Source organism: Corythoichthys intestinalis, chromosome 11, assembly GCF_030265065.1.
Source record: "Corythoichthys intestinalis isolate RoL2023-P3 chromosome 11, ASM3026506v1, whole genome shotgun sequence".
Classification (NCBI taxonomy): Eukaryota; Metazoa; Chordata; class Actinopteri; order Syngnathiformes; family Syngnathidae; genus Corythoichthys; species Corythoichthys intestinalis.
This window is the reverse complement of record NC_080405.1, coordinates 10,731,734-10,749,174: the sequence shown is the minus strand read 5'-3', so window position 1 is coordinate 10,749,174 and position 17,441 is coordinate 10,731,734. Positions and strand designations below refer to the sequence as shown.

General features: G+C 41.7%; 1 protein-coding gene across 1 annotated transcript in view; it reads right to left on the bottom strand.

The window, feature by feature from the left end:
• Positions 1-17,441, bottom strand: part of mapk9 (mitogen-activated protein kinase 9) — a 42,919-nt gene that overhangs the window by 12,893 nt on the left and 12,585 nt on the right. The window contains exons 4-7 of the mRNA XM_057850309.1: positions 11,538-11,596; positions 10,038-10,176; positions 8,874-9,039; positions 8,040-8,111 (exon numbers count right to left, since the gene is read on the bottom strand). Of these exons, the coding sequence (XP_057706292.1) occupies positions 8,040-8,111; positions 8,874-9,039; positions 10,038-10,176; positions 11,538-11,596 (436 nt within the window). The remainder of the gene's footprint in view (positions 1-8,039; positions 8,112-8,873; positions 9,040-10,037; positions 10,177-11,537; positions 11,597-17,441) is intronic.

Below are 17,441 nucleotides of genomic sequence, written 5' to 3'. Positions count from 1 at the left end.
GTCTGAAGTATGCTCAAACTGTTAGCTCTTTTAAATCAGGGCTAAAAACGCTTTTGTTTGGCACTGCATATCCATAACTGGCTATATATTTCAATCTACCTGCTTTATATTCCTCTTGTGCTTATCTCCATTGCTGATTTCAATTATTATTAGTAGTAGTAGTTTTTGTTTTATTTTTATTTATTTATTTTTTATTCTATTTGTGATTAAATGCTATCTTTTGTCTTGGTTTTTACGTTGTATTGATTTAAATGTGATTTTTATGATCTTCATGTGATTTAAAGCACTTTGAATTGCCTTGTGTTGAATTGTGCTATATAAATAAATTTGCCTTGCCTTGCCTTGCCTTGATGTCTGCGATTTCTGCATCGCGACCCTTGTTATACTACTATGTTTCACCCATATAATCCCTCAAAAATCCGGCTGTGGCCCTTCACATCTGTGTCTTGACACTCGGTGATACATGCTACATGGAGTTTTTGGATTGAAACAAGGTAAGTACGCAATAATATCTCATTAAAATCGTGGCATCTTTAATGCTGCTCTCTCATGCGCTCACCTCCAGTTCGGGTTTTGCTGTTTATTTATTTATTTATTTACTTATTTTTAAATGCCCTCCTGTTCAAAAATTTTCTTCCCCTAGAACATTGAGATCTTAAGCTTTGCAATGATGTATCACACATGCATATCGGACAATTTTGAAATTTGGCCAAATTGAGGGTCTCAGAGCGGAACTTCAAGAAGTCATCTGAGTGTTTACCCCCATATACAGTGGGGCAAATAAGTATTTAGTCAACCAACAATTGTGCAAGTTCTCCTACTTGAAAAGATTAGAGAGGCCTGTAATTGTCAACATGGGTAAACCTAAACCATGAGAGACAGAATTAGGCCGTCAGGTCACCTACCTTTTCGTTCAGTTTCGCTTCGCTACCAGGGGCACTAAATAATTTCTTCTTCATAAAATAGATTTATTAGTTCTAAGTAAGAATCCGTGGAGTTCACTCTCTGAAAACGTGTCAATTTTTTGTTCACGGTGTTGAAACCCCGGGAGTATTTTGCGTTGAGGCGCATTGATTCCTGGTGTGCGCGTAGTGCCATTAGGTCGGGAGTGGTGTGATTTTGGTCACATGAGCCAATCAGGTAGCCGCTTTCTCCTCACCATAACAACCAGATATCAAAAATGGCGACTACAACATCGGACAGCGAAGACGAGCGAATGGAGAAAAAAGTTAAAAAGAGCGCAGAAAGTGGGAAATAAACGATGCTACGTGCATCTTTTTTCCGTGAAGAATGAGGACGTCTTGGACTTCACTTTTCAACGGTGGAACACGTACAGAACCTGCTTTAAAAAGTGGCTTTGTCTTCACGGCGCTAACAAGGATCTTGCAGGAATATATAAACATTGCGTGGATATGGATTTTGAAAATATTCCTGGCGACGCTGGATTCCACACTACATGCTACCGGCGTTTTACTGATAAACAGAAATTGTTAAAGGCTGAGAAAAAATTCGCACGTGCCGAGGGAGAGCCATCTGCAGCCGCGAGCCATTTTGACCCCCCTGCGAGTACTAGCGAAGTTGCAGAAGCGTCTGAAACTCCCAGAAAAAAATTCGTTCCCGTTCAGGTTTGCCCATCGCATCTGCTGGCCCTGTCCTTCCAGCCATCTGCATCATTTGTAAAAAAGTGTCAAAGTATGCTCGTTTGGGATCGGAAGGCAAACGGCAGCGGGATCATCTCGCCAAAGCAGAGACATTGTCGGCAGGTATGTGCCTCACACACACGCGCCCATTTTTATTTACAATATGACCAATATTTATTAATGGACTGAAAATAATTTGTTGTTAATTTTTAAGGCTATAGTTTAGTAAACACACGAGCTGCTGAATGATTTATCGAGTGAATCCAGCAGTGGTTACCAAACTCGGGTTAGCTGTGCCCCTCACAATAATAGATCACAGCTACACCCCCCCTCCCCACCAACCTCAACAGACCCTTTACTTTTAAATCTGTGATGTGCATATACTGTGAAAAGCGGTGATGTGACTTACGATAATTCTTTTTTTGTGTAAAGGCCGGTTGCTGCAGGAAGCAGAGATGAAGAAAGACTCTTCAATCCTTCAACATATCAAAGACAAAGACTGTGTTGCAATGGAGGTGCGATACCATAAATCCTGTTACCGAGATTACACCAGGTTCCTAACCAAGTCAACAGCAGCAGAAACTGCAACGACGGACGAAGAACTGTGAGTTATTACATTGCACTATTCCATTGACACTTTGCTAAAATTACACATTTCAAAGGTAAAGCATTGGTCAACAACATGCCACTTGTATTCTGCTTGCCTTTAGCCAAAGCATTGAAAGCGTTACTCTTTGCACATCCTAAGTATGTGTGTGTTTCAGACAACCCTGTACTGAGAGCTACAAACTCTTTTGTGAACAAGTGGTCTGTCAAAAGATTATCGTTGACAAAGAAGTGCTCAGAATGGACAAGCTAAAAAGATTGTTCGTGAACACCGTGAAGAACCATGAGGATCTTGATGCTTCAGACTACAGGTAATATATAAATCTTCATACTAAATTTTTTTAAATATAAATTTAGTCTCTAATAAAAAAAGGCTTTGAGAGAATGTTTAATTTTGTTCTCTTTGGTGTATTTGTGTGAATGAGAAATATATGTTTAAGAGTGAATGTGGGTGTGTGTGATGTGAATATGTGTGTCTTGTGCTCATCTTTCCCTTTAACTTTGTTTCAGGTAGGTTTTGCTGAAAAGAAGATTGAAGCGCGATTTCCTCCAGTTGGTTTTTCACACCCCTTTCCAGCACAACATGTCTGAAATGTTTTTTTTTTTTTGAGACATTATCAACAACAGACAAACTTTTAGACAGGATACCTCAGTCATCGGGTACATCAGCTACCGAATCTACTGAGGTAAGCCAAGAAAGTGACACTGAAAAAATGGGTAGCACAACATCTGGTTGGAAAACCAGCACTGGGCCCAAGTGTTTGTTCAGCCCTCTTTGGCATCCATACATTCACAGGTTGTGACTCGACCAGTGCCTTTCATGGCAAGGGCAAAACAAAGACATTTTCTCTTGCTTGTCTGCAAGTAGAATACCTGACTGCGTTTACATATCTGGGTAGTAGTTTTAACCTTGACCAGTCTACATTTGAGGCATTGAGCAAATATATGTGCAATCTATATGGCCAGTCAACTGCCAAAAATGTCAACTATGCAAGATACAAGGCATTCTGTATGGCATCGTCAGCTTTGCCAGAACTGTCCATTCCTCCAACAAGTGATGCTCTCTTCCAACACAGCAAAAGGGCAAACTACCAAGCAGCAGTAATGCAACATTCTCTGACTGGTATGATGTGTGCTCCTTCACCAATTGGCAATGGATGGGACATTGAGGATGGTGAATTAACAGTAAAATGGATGACTAGAAATCCTGCCCCAGATAGTGTGCTACAGGTAGTCCACTGTGGTTGCAAGATAAGCAAGTGTGAGACTGAAAGATGTTCATGCTTGTCTGCAAAAATGTCTTGTACAGATTTATTCCACTGCCAGAACTGTGAAAATATTTCAAAGGAAACAGAAAGAGGCACATGGGATAATGACACTGATGATAGTGATATTGATGAGTAATCACCCATTATGTAAAATCTGTCCTAAGTTTTGATTCATTATAAAGATTGTTCTCTCCATTTTAACCCTTTTAAAACAAAAAAAATGTCTGTATTGCCTTTTCCCAAAACATAGACCTTTGTTCAATTTGACTGCCAAAAAAGATGGATGTTCCAATGAAGTGCCATGGTTTTATTGTGAATCCACATTTGATATATGTAAATATATATTATTTTTTTGTGTGAGGCAGGGGTGGGGGTGTAAATGACATGCTGTGACTTAATCTGACACTTTAATAAATACTCTTTGTTACAATTATCTGGGCTCTTAATGCATTTATTTTCATCCAGTCCATTTTGCCTTGTTCCAGTTTTGAGGTGCATGGTAGGATTTTCAGCCATTTTTGGCCAATGTGTGCTGCTTCTTGTGTACCTTTCATTACATAGTAGGTTGTGAATTGTTTTCATATATAAAACATAAGCTTTTAGATAAATGTAACATATGTGCTTCATGTGCTGGTGTCACCTCTAGTTGAAGTGATTTTTTTTGCACAGATTTGCTACATTTAATGATCTAAATTCACATATGAGTATACTAAACCACCAATACTTGTTTCTGATATTAGGTACATGTATGTATGACATTTGAGAAAGATTTTGTGTTGCCAAATTTAATGTAAGACATTTTACACCCAGAAATGGCAGCACCAGATTTTCGTTTTTTGTTATTTCCCTATGTATATATTCCTGGCTTTTGACAAAATTGGTGCAGGGAAACGTTGGGTGAACTTTTAACCCAAAGTTCAGAAGGGTATTATCTATCAAAAAATGCATTGAACAAGTAGTACCCAGACAGTGGAACGAAACTCATTTTCTAGGCACTTTTTCAGGGTCCACCCCAAGGCCTAAATGTGGGGGGGGAAAAAAACAGAAAATCACATTGTTTGATTTTTAAAGAATTTATTTGCAAATCATGGTGGAAAATAAGTATTTGCTCAATACCAAAAGTTCATCTCAATACTTTGTTAAGTACCCATTGTTGGCAATAACGGAGGCCAAACGTTTTCTGTAACTCTTCACTCTTCACTTGGTGTAAAGAAATCAACTGTGGGAGCAATTATTACAAAATGGAAGACATACAAAACCTGGGGCTCCATGCAAGATCTCACCCCGTGGCGTCAAAATGATACCAAGAACGGTGAGCAAAAATCCCAGAACCACACAGGGGGACCTAGTGAATGACCTACAGAGAGCTGGGACCACAGTAACAAAGGTTACTATTAGTAAAACAATGCGCCACCAGGGACTTAAATCCTGCACTGCCAGACGTGTCCCCCTGCTGAAGCCAGTACACATCCAGGCCCGTCTGGGGTTCGCTAGAGTAAATGCTTTTCTACCTCTCAAGGTACTCAAAGCGCTTTACACTACATTGCCATCTACCTACTGGTGACACAGCACCAGGAGCAATGTGGGGTTCAGTATCTTGCTCAAGGATACTTAGGCTAGTTCATCAGGGTGGAGAATCGAACCCACAACCTCTAGATTGGGGGGCAACTACTCTACCACTGAGCCACGCCATCCCCAGAGAGCATTTGGATGATCCAGAAGAGGACTGGGAGAATGTGTTATGGTCAGATGAAACCAAAAAAAAAGAACTTTTTGGTAGAAACAGAAATTCTTCTGTTTGGAGGAGAAAGAATACTGAACTGCATCCGAAAAACATCATACCCACTGTGAAGCATGGGGGTGGAAACATTATGCTTTGGGGCTGTTTTTCTGATAAGGGACCAGGACAACCGATCTGTGTGAAGAAAAGAATGAATGGGGCCATGTATTGAGAGATTTTGAGTGAAAATCTCCTTCCATCAGCAAGGGCATTGAAGATAAGACGTGGCTGGGTCTTTCAGCATGACAATAATCCTTAACACACAGCCAGGGCAACAAAGGAGTGGCTTCATAAGAAGCATGTCAAGGTCCTGGAGTGGCCTAGCCAGTCTCCAAATCTCAACCCCATCGAAAATCTGTGGAGGGAGTTGAAAGTCCGTGTTGCCCAACAACAGCCCCAAAACATCACTACTCTAGAGGAGATCTACATGGAGGAATGGACCAAAATACCAGCAACAGTGTGCAAAAGCTTGTGAAGAGTTACAGAAAACGTTTGGCCTCGGTTATTGCCAACAAAGGGTACATAACAAAGTATTGAGAGGAACTTTTGGTATTGACCAAATACTTATTTTCCACCATGATTTGCACATAAATTCTTTAAAAATCAAACAATGTGATTTTCTTGTTTTTTTTTTCCCACATTCTGTCTCTCATGGTTGAGGTTTACCCATGTTGACAATTACAGGCCTCTCTAATATTTTCAAGTGGGAGAACTTGCACAATTAGTGGTTGAGTAAATACGTATTTGCCCCACTGTGTGTGTATGTATACATATATATACATATATATACAGTGCCTTGCAAAAGTATTCGGCCCCCTTGAACCTTGCAACCTTTCGCCACATTTCAGGCTTCAAACATAAAGATATAAAATTTTAATTTTTTGTCAAGAATCAACAACAAGTGGGACACAATCATGAATTGGAACAAAATTTATTGGATAATTTAAACTTTTTTAACAAATAAAAAACTGAAAAGTGGGGCGTGCAATATTATTCGGCCCCCTTGCGTTAATACTTTGTAGCGCCACCTTTTGCTCCAATTACAGCTGCAAGTCGCTTGGGGTATGTGTCTATCAGTTTTGCACATCGAGAGACTGACATTCTTGCCCATACTTCCTTGCAAAACAGCTCGAGCTCAGTGAGGTTGGATGGAGAGTGTTTGTGAACAGCAGTCTTCAGCTCTTTCCACAGATTCTCGATTGGATTCAGGTCTGGACTTTGACTTGGCCATTCTAACACCTGGATACGTTTATTTTTGAACCATTCCATTGTAGATTTGGCTTTATGTTTTGGATCATTGTCCTGTTGGAAGATAAATCTCCGTCCCAGTCTCAGGTCTTGTGCAGATACCAACAGGTTTTCTTCCAGAATGTTCCTGTATTTGGCTGCATCCATCTTCCCGTCAATTTTAACCATCTTCCCTGTCCCTGCTGAAGAAAAGCAGGCCCAAACCATGATGCTGCCACCACCATGTTTGACAGTGGGGATGGTGTGTTCAGGGTGATGAGCTGTGTTGCTTTTACGCCAAACATATCGTTTTGCATTGTGGCCAAAAAGTTCAATTTTGGTTTCATCTGACCAGAGCACCTTCTTCCACATGTTTGGTGTGTCTCCCAGGTGGCTTGTGGCAAACTTTAAACGAGACTTTTTATGGATATCTTTGAGAAATGGCTTTTTTCTTGCCACTCTTCCATAAAGGCCAGATTTGTGCAGTGTACGACTGATTGTTGTCCTATGGACAGACTCTCCCACCTCAGCTGTAGATCTCTGCAGTTCATCCAGAGTGATCATGGGCCTCTTGGCTGCATATCTGATCAGTTTTCTCCTTGTTTGAGAAGAAAGTTTGGAAGGACGGCCGGGTCTTGGTAGATTTGCAGTGTTCTGATGCTCCTTCCATTTCAATATGATGGCTTGCACAGTGCTCCTTGAGATGTTTAAAGCTTGGGAAATCTTTTTGTATCCAAATCCGGCTTTAAACTTCTCCACAACAGTATCTCGGACCTGCCTGGTGTGTTCCTTGGTTTTCATAATGCTCTCTGCACTTTAAACAGAACCCTGAGACTATCACAGAGCAGGTGCATTTATACGGAGACTTGATTACACACAGGTGGATTCTATTTATCATCATCGGTCATTTAGGACAACATTGGATCATTCAGAGATCCTCACTGAACTTCTGGAGTGAGTTTGCTGCACTGAAAGTAAAGGGGCCGAATAATATTGCACGCCCCACTTTTCAGTTTTTTATTTGTTAAAAAAGTTTAAATTATCCAATAAATGTTGTTCCACTTCACGATTGTGTCCCACTTGTTGTTGATTCTTGACAAAAAAATTAAATTTCATATCTTTATGTTTGAAGCCTGAAATGTGGCGAAAGGTTGCAAGATTCAAGGGGGCCGAATACTTTTGCAAGGCACTGTACATACATATAAAATATACCGACTTCTGAGTCGCTATGGTAAATATTCATAAAGATATGTGACAACACTGATCTGAAAGCTGAAAACTTATTGATAGTATATAAGGCTACAGAAAACATGGCAGAAAATAGAGTCCCGTCTTGATGTGTTATGTGCAACTAATTGGAGCACGCGCATTAATTTAGCTTAGTTTTAGACTTTAGAGACATCTTGTTCAGTTGTTCTCACTTTTCCAAGAGTAATTTCTCAATGATGAAAATAGAAGAACGATGTGTTTGAAGAACATCATATTGTCAAAACTGCTATAATATAGTTAGAAGGATACGGTCGGTGCCTTGGAAGATGACACTACCTTTAACCATCTCTCCCATGATGCATCCCACAGACCAGATGTCAACTGTAAACAGAGTTGGTATTCACAACCATTCTCATCTAACATCAAACACATAAATTATTCACACTTAACATGCAACTAGAGGAAAAACTGGTTAATGCTTTAACGTGAACACACTGACACTGAAGTGTTGCATGCTTTTGTCCGTGATGTGAGCTATGCTGTGGTCTGTTGCATTCATCATCATGCTCATCCTCAGGCAGGATTGGTTTCGCCTTTCTGATCTAGGCAACCACACACGGGCTCCTCTGCATATCACGTCCCGCAGCTGCTGCCAGAGTGTGCCTTGCAGGGAGGGATGCCGACCCCCCCAATTTTCCCTGTGATGACTTTTCGCTTGATGTGTGGCAAACAGCCGCCAACTCATTTCAGTGAAGCTCAAGTTCAAAGTCGCCACACCGAAACTCTACATTCAAGTTGAAATTCTTGTTGCCTGCATGACAATGGAATACAACTAGACCACAGTAGTTCAAATGACTTACATAGCTCTCTGCAGTGTTGAAATACAAAATAAATCAACATCTTCAACATTCCCAACGAGAAATGCGTTCTAATTAAATAAAATTATCAAGCTCAAGTGTGGGTGTGTCTCAAGAAACACACCAATTAAGAGTGAATAACAAGCAGCATTGCGCAATACCTTTCTAAAAGCACTATACAAAGTGTTGAACCTTGGTTAGATAACATGCTTTCATTCCCATACATATTTTCAGCATCCGGTGTTTCAAGGAAGAGCATGTCCCTACAACCTGATTTCCTGCTTACCATTCTCCTTATACTTCATCCCCAGAATGACCTCCGGTGCTCGGTAGTATCTGGTCACCACATATGGTGTCATCATGAAGTTGGTGCAAGCTGTCCTAGCGAGGCCAAAGTCCAAAATCTTCAGGGTGCAGTCTGACTTCACCACAATGTTACTGGGCTTCAAGTCCTGAGAGGACACACAGATGCAAAGCTTACTGTACATTAGGGCTGCAACTAATGATTATTTTTTATAATCGATTAATCAGACGGTTAATTTAACGATTAATCGGATAAATGTCACTTTTTTTTTTAAATACCTTCACAATTTAACTTGAAGTTGTTTTTAGCATGTTGTAAGTAACAATGAAGACAACATGGATGACTATTTCCTTCAAAAATAATATTTTATTACAGCTTCCTGACTTAAGAGGAGTCGACAACTGTACTGGTTTAAGAACATAAAACATGTTAAAGTTTTTTAATACAGGTTCTGAGTTTAAAACATGAAAAGAATTTCTCAGTACACAAATCAGACAAAAGTCCTGTTCATTCAAATAAAAAAAGTGCTGCTGATTGACAGATTTTTTTTCTTTTGGGCAAAGATAAAAATTGTGTCAATGACTCATTTATTTTCTTTAAACAAACTGAACAACAAAATCGAATGGGGAGGAGGCACTCTGAATTGAATCAATTTTCTTCATCAAACAGTTGTTCATAAACACAATCCAAATCCAATTTCAAAGCACACTTTCTTGTATGACAATTTACAGTTTAAATAAGAGCTTGTGTTGAGACTCTAACCTGTTATGTGTGTGTTTATGCGTGTCGTTTCATTATAAAAAGAAACGAGACAACTATCTAACAACTCAAGTGCTGATACGCTTCTCCAAAACAATACAAACGGACCCTTAAGACACTGATTAGCATAATCACTAACTAACTGAGGCCCCATGGTACGTACAAAAAAAAAAATACAAACAATACAATTAGATTTACTCTCCTCTGATGGATGTGCACTGGATCTAACAACACAAAAAACAATCTAACTCTCGACACTTTGTAATATTATTGATTCAGCAACCCAACCTGAGTGTAGCAGTGAAATCTCTCAATGAATGGATTGTATATGTATCCATGTAGATAATGTATGTGATATAGTTTGAAAGGAAAACCCGCTATCCATACCCTGTGAATGATACCAGCAGAGTGCAGATGTCTGATTCCACAGAGGATCTGGTAAAGCAGATAAGACATTCTTTCATGGTCCAGATCCATGTGGGTCACCTGGCAAAGGCTGGCATCCATCAGCTCCATCACCAAATACCTCAAAGGAGTAAATATAAAATAGTCGTGTTTCAACACAAATGCAATATTTGGGACTATTGATTCTCAACCACGGCACGGTGGCTGAGTGGTTAGCACGTCTGCCTCACAGTTCTAAGATCAAGGGTTCAATCCCGGGCTTCTGCCTTCCTGTGTGGAGTTTGCATGTTCTCCCAGTGCCTGCGTGGGTTTTCTCCGGGAACTCCGGTTTCCTCCCACATCCCAAAAACATGCATGGTAGGCTGATTGAACACTCTAAATTGACTGTAGGTATGAGTGTGTGCGTGAATGGTTGTATGTCTCTTTGTGCACTGCGATTGGCTGGCAACCTGTTCAGGGTGTACCCTGCCTACTGCCCATAGTTAGCTGGGATAGGCTCCAGCACCTCCGCGACCCTCGTGAGGAAAAGCGGAAAATGAATGAATGAATGATTCCCAACCACCGTGCCTTGAGTGGAAATATAGATAAAATGTGGTGTTGGTCTTTTGAAAAGGATCTCGCGATGCCCTCAGGCAGTGCTTCTCAAATATTTTCTGCTATACCCCCCAGGAAGAAGGTTTCGCGCCCTTCCCCAAACTTTCTACCGCCACTGTAAATAGTATCATTTGTCTATAAAATGATTATAAGCACACCTCTGCATAACATTAAAGAAAAAAAATACAGATCAACTTACAATAAAGTACAACTCTATTAACATTTATTTTTGTAACAGAGAAGACTTAAAGCACATCAGTTTGCCTGAAAAAAAAACAAAAAACACTCAGGCATATTTTTTGACTAATTGATACTGAAAAATAAAATTTAATAAAATCAATAGATGATAAAAAAATTCAGCACTTGTATCGTCCAGCATGACTGAGACCATGTCTAATGCTGCAGGCAGTATCAGCTCCTTTGCTATAGTGTGGGGTTATTTTGCACTGAGCAACTTGATATGCCACCTTGTATGACGCTAACAGTGCTCGCCAATTTACTGATGTAGCACTCACAAAGCGGGACGAGTGTTGGCAATATTCCGCACGTTTTCGCAAAAAAAAAAAAAAAATTCAAGCGGCTTATGAATGTGATTGAATGTGATTATTTGGTTAAAAAATACTGCGCCCGCTCTGAAAATGAGAGCGCCACTGACACCCACTGAGTGGATATGCAATTACACATTCTTCGAGTACGGCAAAAAAGTATGTTCCGCAAGGTCACACGCGCCAAAGGGGGCTCGCGGGCGCGCCCCACTATTTGAAAATTACTGCTCTAAGGTACTGTATGTGGACGAGATGTGAGACTCATTTATTTATTTACTTTACAGTGAAACGGGTGCCTTGGCAGAATAAAGGTTGGGAAACACTGGCTTAGACGACAACTCACAGATCTTGGAATTCCTCCAGGGATTTCTGAGGCGTGAACACATTGATCAGACGGATGATCTGGAAGAAGAGAGGCGTTACATCACACTGTGATTGTCCCATCATAATTCCTCATCCACATCAGATAGGGGATGAACTATTTTTCTATATTTGCAAGTGTAATGCTTCAAAAGGAGATAACTTGTTTAGGATTCTAAACCTTAGCAGTTTGTTTTTCCGTCATCTAAACAATAATCATAGCAATCAAAGAAATTGTCTGCAGAAAGCTCAAGGTAAAAGTATCTGGTGTCCAAATGATGACGATTTGCAAAACTAACCCCAGATTGAGGTCTATAAATGTGGATACTATACGTACAAATTACTATAAGGCAATGTTTATTTTAAGCGTTAAGGTTCTAATGCTTCGATTTATTATTAACTATCAGTGTGACATAGCATATACACTGCTGGCCAAAACTTTTGGCACCACTGCAATTCTGTCAGACAATGCTCAATTTCTCCCAGAAAAAGATTACAATTACACATGCTTTAGTAGATATATCTTCATTGATTTTGCTTGCAATATATAAACACATAAGAGAATGAAAAAAAAAAAAAATTCAATCATTATCATTTTACACAAAACTCCAAAAATGGTCTGGACATAAGTATTGGCACCTTTTGAAAAGTCATGCGATGCTTCCCTAATTTGTGTAATTAACAGCACCTGTTACTTACCTGTGGCACAAAACAGGTGGTGGGAACAACTAAATCACATTTGCGGCCAGTTAAAATGGATTAAAGTTGACTCAACCTCTGCCCTCTGTCCTTGTGTGTACCACACTGAGCATGGAGAAAAGAAAGAAGACCAAAGAACTGTCTGAGGACTTAAGAAGCAAAATTGTGAGGAAACATGGGCAATCTCAAGGCTACAAGTTCATCTCTAAAGACCTGAATGTGTCTGTGTCTACTGTGCGCAGTGTCATCAACAAGTGTAAAGCCCATGGCACTGTGGCTAACCTCCTCCTGTGGATGGAAAAGAAAAATTGACAAGAGATAATCAAAGAAAGATTGTGCGGATAGTGGATAAAGAATCTCGACTAACATCCAAACAAGTTCAAGCTGTCCTGGAGTAAAAGGGTACAACTGTGTCAACCCGTACTATCCGTCGGCGTCTGAATGAAAAGGGACTTTATGCTAGGATACCCAGGAAGACCCTACTTCTGACTCAGAGACATAAAAAAGCCAGGCTGGAGTTTGCCAAAACTTACATGAGAAAGCCAAAAACATTCCAAAAACAACGCTTTTTGGGAAAAGGCATCAACATTGTTTACAGGAAAAAAAAACGAGGCCTTCAAAGAAAAGAAAACGGTCCCCACAGTCAAAAGTAGCGGCGGTTCCCTGATGTTTTAGGGTTTCTTTGCTACCTCTAGCGCTGGACTGCTTGACCGTGTGCAGTGCATTATGAAATAAGAAGACTACCAAATAATTTTGCAGCATAATGTACGGCCCAGTGTGAGAAAGATCGGTCTCTCTCACACTAGAAAAATGTTTGAGATAAAGCACTGGAGGCTTCTTAAGTGTCCAGCAATAAACCCAGACCTGAATCCCTTAGAACACCTGTGGAGAGATCTGAAAATGGCAGTTTGGAAAAGGCACCCTTAAAATCTCAGAGACCTGGAGCAGTTGGCCAAAGAAGAATGGTCTAAAATTCCAGCAGAACATTGTAAGAAACTCATTGATGGATACCGGAAGCGGTTGTTCAGTTATTTTGTCTAAAGGTTGTGCTACCAAGTATGAGGCTGAGGGTGCAAATACTTTTGTCCGCCCCATTTTTTGAGTGTTGTGTAAATGATAATGATTTTTTCTTTTCATTCTCTTTTGTTTTTTCATGGCAAGCAAAATAAATGAAGGCATTACTACTGTGACGGAGTAGTCCCGTCAGATCACGGGGGAAACACTGCGTCCTCGGTATAATACATGACAAACAGGAAACGCTGCGTCCGCAATATAACGCATGAGACACTGCCAACCCGGCGTCTTCAATATAATTCATAGGACACATGCACACGCGTGCATACACTCACACCACAGCTGTTAACTTGTTAAGCGTTGCGGGGGTCTGGGGTGCACACTAGGCTGCCGCTACAACATCCTTACGCCATACTCTTAACAAACTTTTCCACCAGTATTCATGCTCCATTTGCATGCTGAACTGCCAAACCGAGCGCTCCATTACTTCCTGAATATATGACGTCGCGGGCGGCACGTCAGCGTGTGACGTCCCCGTATGGGGTGGGTTTTTGGCCCACGTAAATTTATTTTTCTTTACAAATGTTATTTCGGTTTAGTAGTACCAGTATTTTGTTTATTGTATTTTTCTTTAATTTACTATGAAGCTAATAGTGAACAAACTGGTGTTGTTGAGCAGAAAACCAACCTTTTTGAGTTAATTGACTGGAGGGAGGGGCCAGGAGAAATATGTAGAGGGACCTACCTTGCATACCTCAGTCAGTTGGAGTCACGCATAGGTGCAGATCAGGTAACAGACCTTTTTGTTTTATTTGTCATGCTATGAATGTTTTTGTAAATATGGTGAATTTTTGTTTAACTTTTGTAAATAATCACTTTTGCACTTTGTTACAGAAGCCTGTTGGGAACGTCGTTAATAAAAACACTGAAAAACTTAGTGGTGGCCAAATGAAGCCTCATGAAGCAATGAAGCTTTGCAGCCAATTGGTTTGCACATGTAGCAAAGCTTCATGGTGCTTCATTTACCCTATGGCGCCATCAAGTGGTCTAGAAGCCCAAGAGGTCAACATTGTTAAAAATTCAATGGCTATTTGCTTAAGACAAAGATATGAATGTGCTTGTGTTAGTAATTTAGTATGTGAACAAAATACAACAAGTGCTAAGGGTAATTTGTTATTCATTTTTATTTAGAAATAATAGCTTTCCCACAGTGGCTGGCTTTAAACAGTTTCTTTTTTTGGGGGGAAAATATTTCACCAGCTTTAGGAAATATTCTTTCACAAGGCACAGATGAAGCTGGGGTGCAGAGAAATGTGAGTGCCAGTTTATATAAATTTGGGTAGGTATTCTTTTGTGCCTCCCAGTACACTAATGGATTGTTCATTCTGTTGATGTTTGGTTCAGATAGGTACACACACACATTTATATTAAAGTAGTTTTTCTCCCTTACCTTATTGAAAGCAATCAAATCAAAATGTTCCCATACAGGGGAGGATCGCTCTTTTCGCGCAGGTTCCATCGCAAGCAAAGGACAAGGCTCGAAAAAAGATTGCACTGTTGCGCACAGATGTAACAAGTACAGGAGCCCGAAATCCACAAAATGTGAGATAACAGGCGATCGCCATTGCGTTTTGCAACCAATTTATACCGTAGTCTATCCTGTTTTTGCAATGTGCGCCAAACGTTGGATCACTTCCGAAGCACTCACGAGATTCAGCCGGCCGCCGGCGAGGCTTCCTACGTCATCATTTCCGGGTTTTGCCGAAATGAAGCGCGCCTCGCTACAAGCTTCGTGGAAACCCCCCTCCCATTACTCGACACAAGCTTCGGAACCTCGGCTCATTTAGTCCCATCACTAGAAAAACTGTCAAACTGCTTCGGTTGCCATTCATTGTGAGCAAGAGCCTCGCCACATATGGTGGTAGTGGTGGGATGGCAAAACCGGAGGAAACGACATTCCCAACAGCGAAAAGTGGAGGAAGAAGAATTTTCGGAGGACCAGGGGGCGGCAGCAGCGCAACAGCCCGTAGGGGAGCTCCTTGGCCTAATGAAGGAGTTTTTGGCCGGTCAGCAGAGGAGAGAGGAGGGGATGTTGAACGAGATGTGTAACCTCCATGTCTCGCTGAGACCAGCTACCTCTGCCTTTTCAGCTGAACATGACCTGTTATCCAGCGTGGGCAGCCCGAGGATGGCGCTGCCTACACCTGCCCAGTCAAGGCAGCCTCTAGGACAGTCCACAAGGGGGGACCAGAAGAGGGCGCCGCCGGAGAAGACCTTCCACCACCAAGTATAGAGCCGAGGCCATATGCAGCAGAACCGAAAATTCCGCCATATGAGAAGAGGGAAGACCTAGAGAATTATCTGTTACGTTTGAAAGAACTGAAAGACTGAGTGGGCATGCCGGCTTGTGCCACTTCTGTCAATCTGGAAGCATATACAGCCATGGATGAAGGGGAAGCATACCGCTACTCAGACCTGAAAGCAGCCCTGTTGGCCAAGTTTGACATTTCACCCGAAACATACCTAAAAAAAACCACGTAAAAAAATACAACTTCTTAAAAAATAATAAAGCCTAGAACCAGGTATGACTGCAAGACATGGGCATCATCCGAGTCCAAAGCCACTGAGAGGGGAATCGTCCAGTATGTGCTGCAAATGAGGGATCGCCTGTCTGACTATCTCGAAGAGGCTGAAGAGAACCTGAAGGAGGCGCAAAAGAAGCATAAACTATGGTATGACCAACAAGCCAGACATCGTGACGTCCAGCCGGGCCAGAAAGTATTGCTGTTACTTCCATCCTCCAGCAGCAAGTTATTGGCAAAGTGGCAAGGTCCCTACACCGTCCTGCGACGAATGGGACCTATCACCTATGAAGTACATCAGCCTGACAAGAAAAAGTCAAAGCAAACTTACCAAGTGAACCAGCTGAAGGAATGGAAGGTGGCTCCTCCAGCAAATCCAGACATCACCTGTTTAGTGAGGACCTTGGAGGTAGATGATGAAGATCCTGGTGTTCCTTTAGTCAATGATCCATCTGACCCTCACATAGTTCACCTCTCAGTTGACCAAGCTGCCAACCTTCAGAAGATCTTCGAGGAGATACCATCAGCGCGGAGCCTGGCAGGACCACTGTGACAGAGCATGTAATCCGGTTGAAGAACACCAACCCCATTCTTCAACGCCCATACCGGATCCCCCAATAATTGAAAGAACAGCTGATGCAGGAGGTGGAGTCTATGCTGACACCAGGAGTCATAGAGCCATCAACATCAGAGTGGTGCAGCCCAGTTGTCATTGTTTTGAAGAAGGACGGGTCCTTGCGTATCTGCGTTGATTTCCAAAAACTCAATTCCATCTCTGCTTTCGATGCTTACCCTATACTGAGAATAGATGACCTCTTAAATCGCATTGGCTCAGCAACTTTCATTACAACTCTGGACTTATGTAAGGGCTATTGGCAGGTACCGCTGGAAGCCTCCAGCCGACCATTTCCGGCCTTTCAAACACCTACCGGCCTGTATCAATTTACAGTAATGCCATTCGGCCTGCATGGTGCCCCAGCGACCTTCCAACGCCTCATGGACAGGGTTCTTTAAGGCTGTGAAGCATTTAGTGCAGCTTACCTGGACAATGTTGTGATTTTCAGTAGCACATGGGAAGAACATCTCGAACACCTGAGGGTAGTATTAGGGACGATCAAGGAGGCTGGGCTGACCCTAAATGTATCATAATGTGAGTGGGCATGCCGGGAAACCCCTTACCTAGGGTATCAACTGGGCGGAGGAGAGGTAAGACCCCAAATTGACAAGGTGGAAGCAATTCAGATGTGTCCTCGTCCTTGCACAAAAAAAGGAGGTGTGATCATTCCTTGGCCTTGCGGGATGGTATCGCAGATTTGTTCCGCAGTTTGCCACAATTGCAGCCCCACTCCCCGCTCTGACTACAAAGACAAAAACAGTCCAGTGACTTGGACAAAGGAGTATGAAGCTGCCTTTGAGACTCTAAAAACACTCCTCTGTTCATCCCCAGTATTGCGCAGTCCTGATTTTGATCGACATTCTTGGTCCAGGTAGATGCCTCCGATGTTGGCCTCGGAGCAGTTCTTGCACAGGGCGACCCCGGAGCTGAGCAACCCATCCTGTATCTGAGCTGGAAGCTGCTACCACGGGAAGCC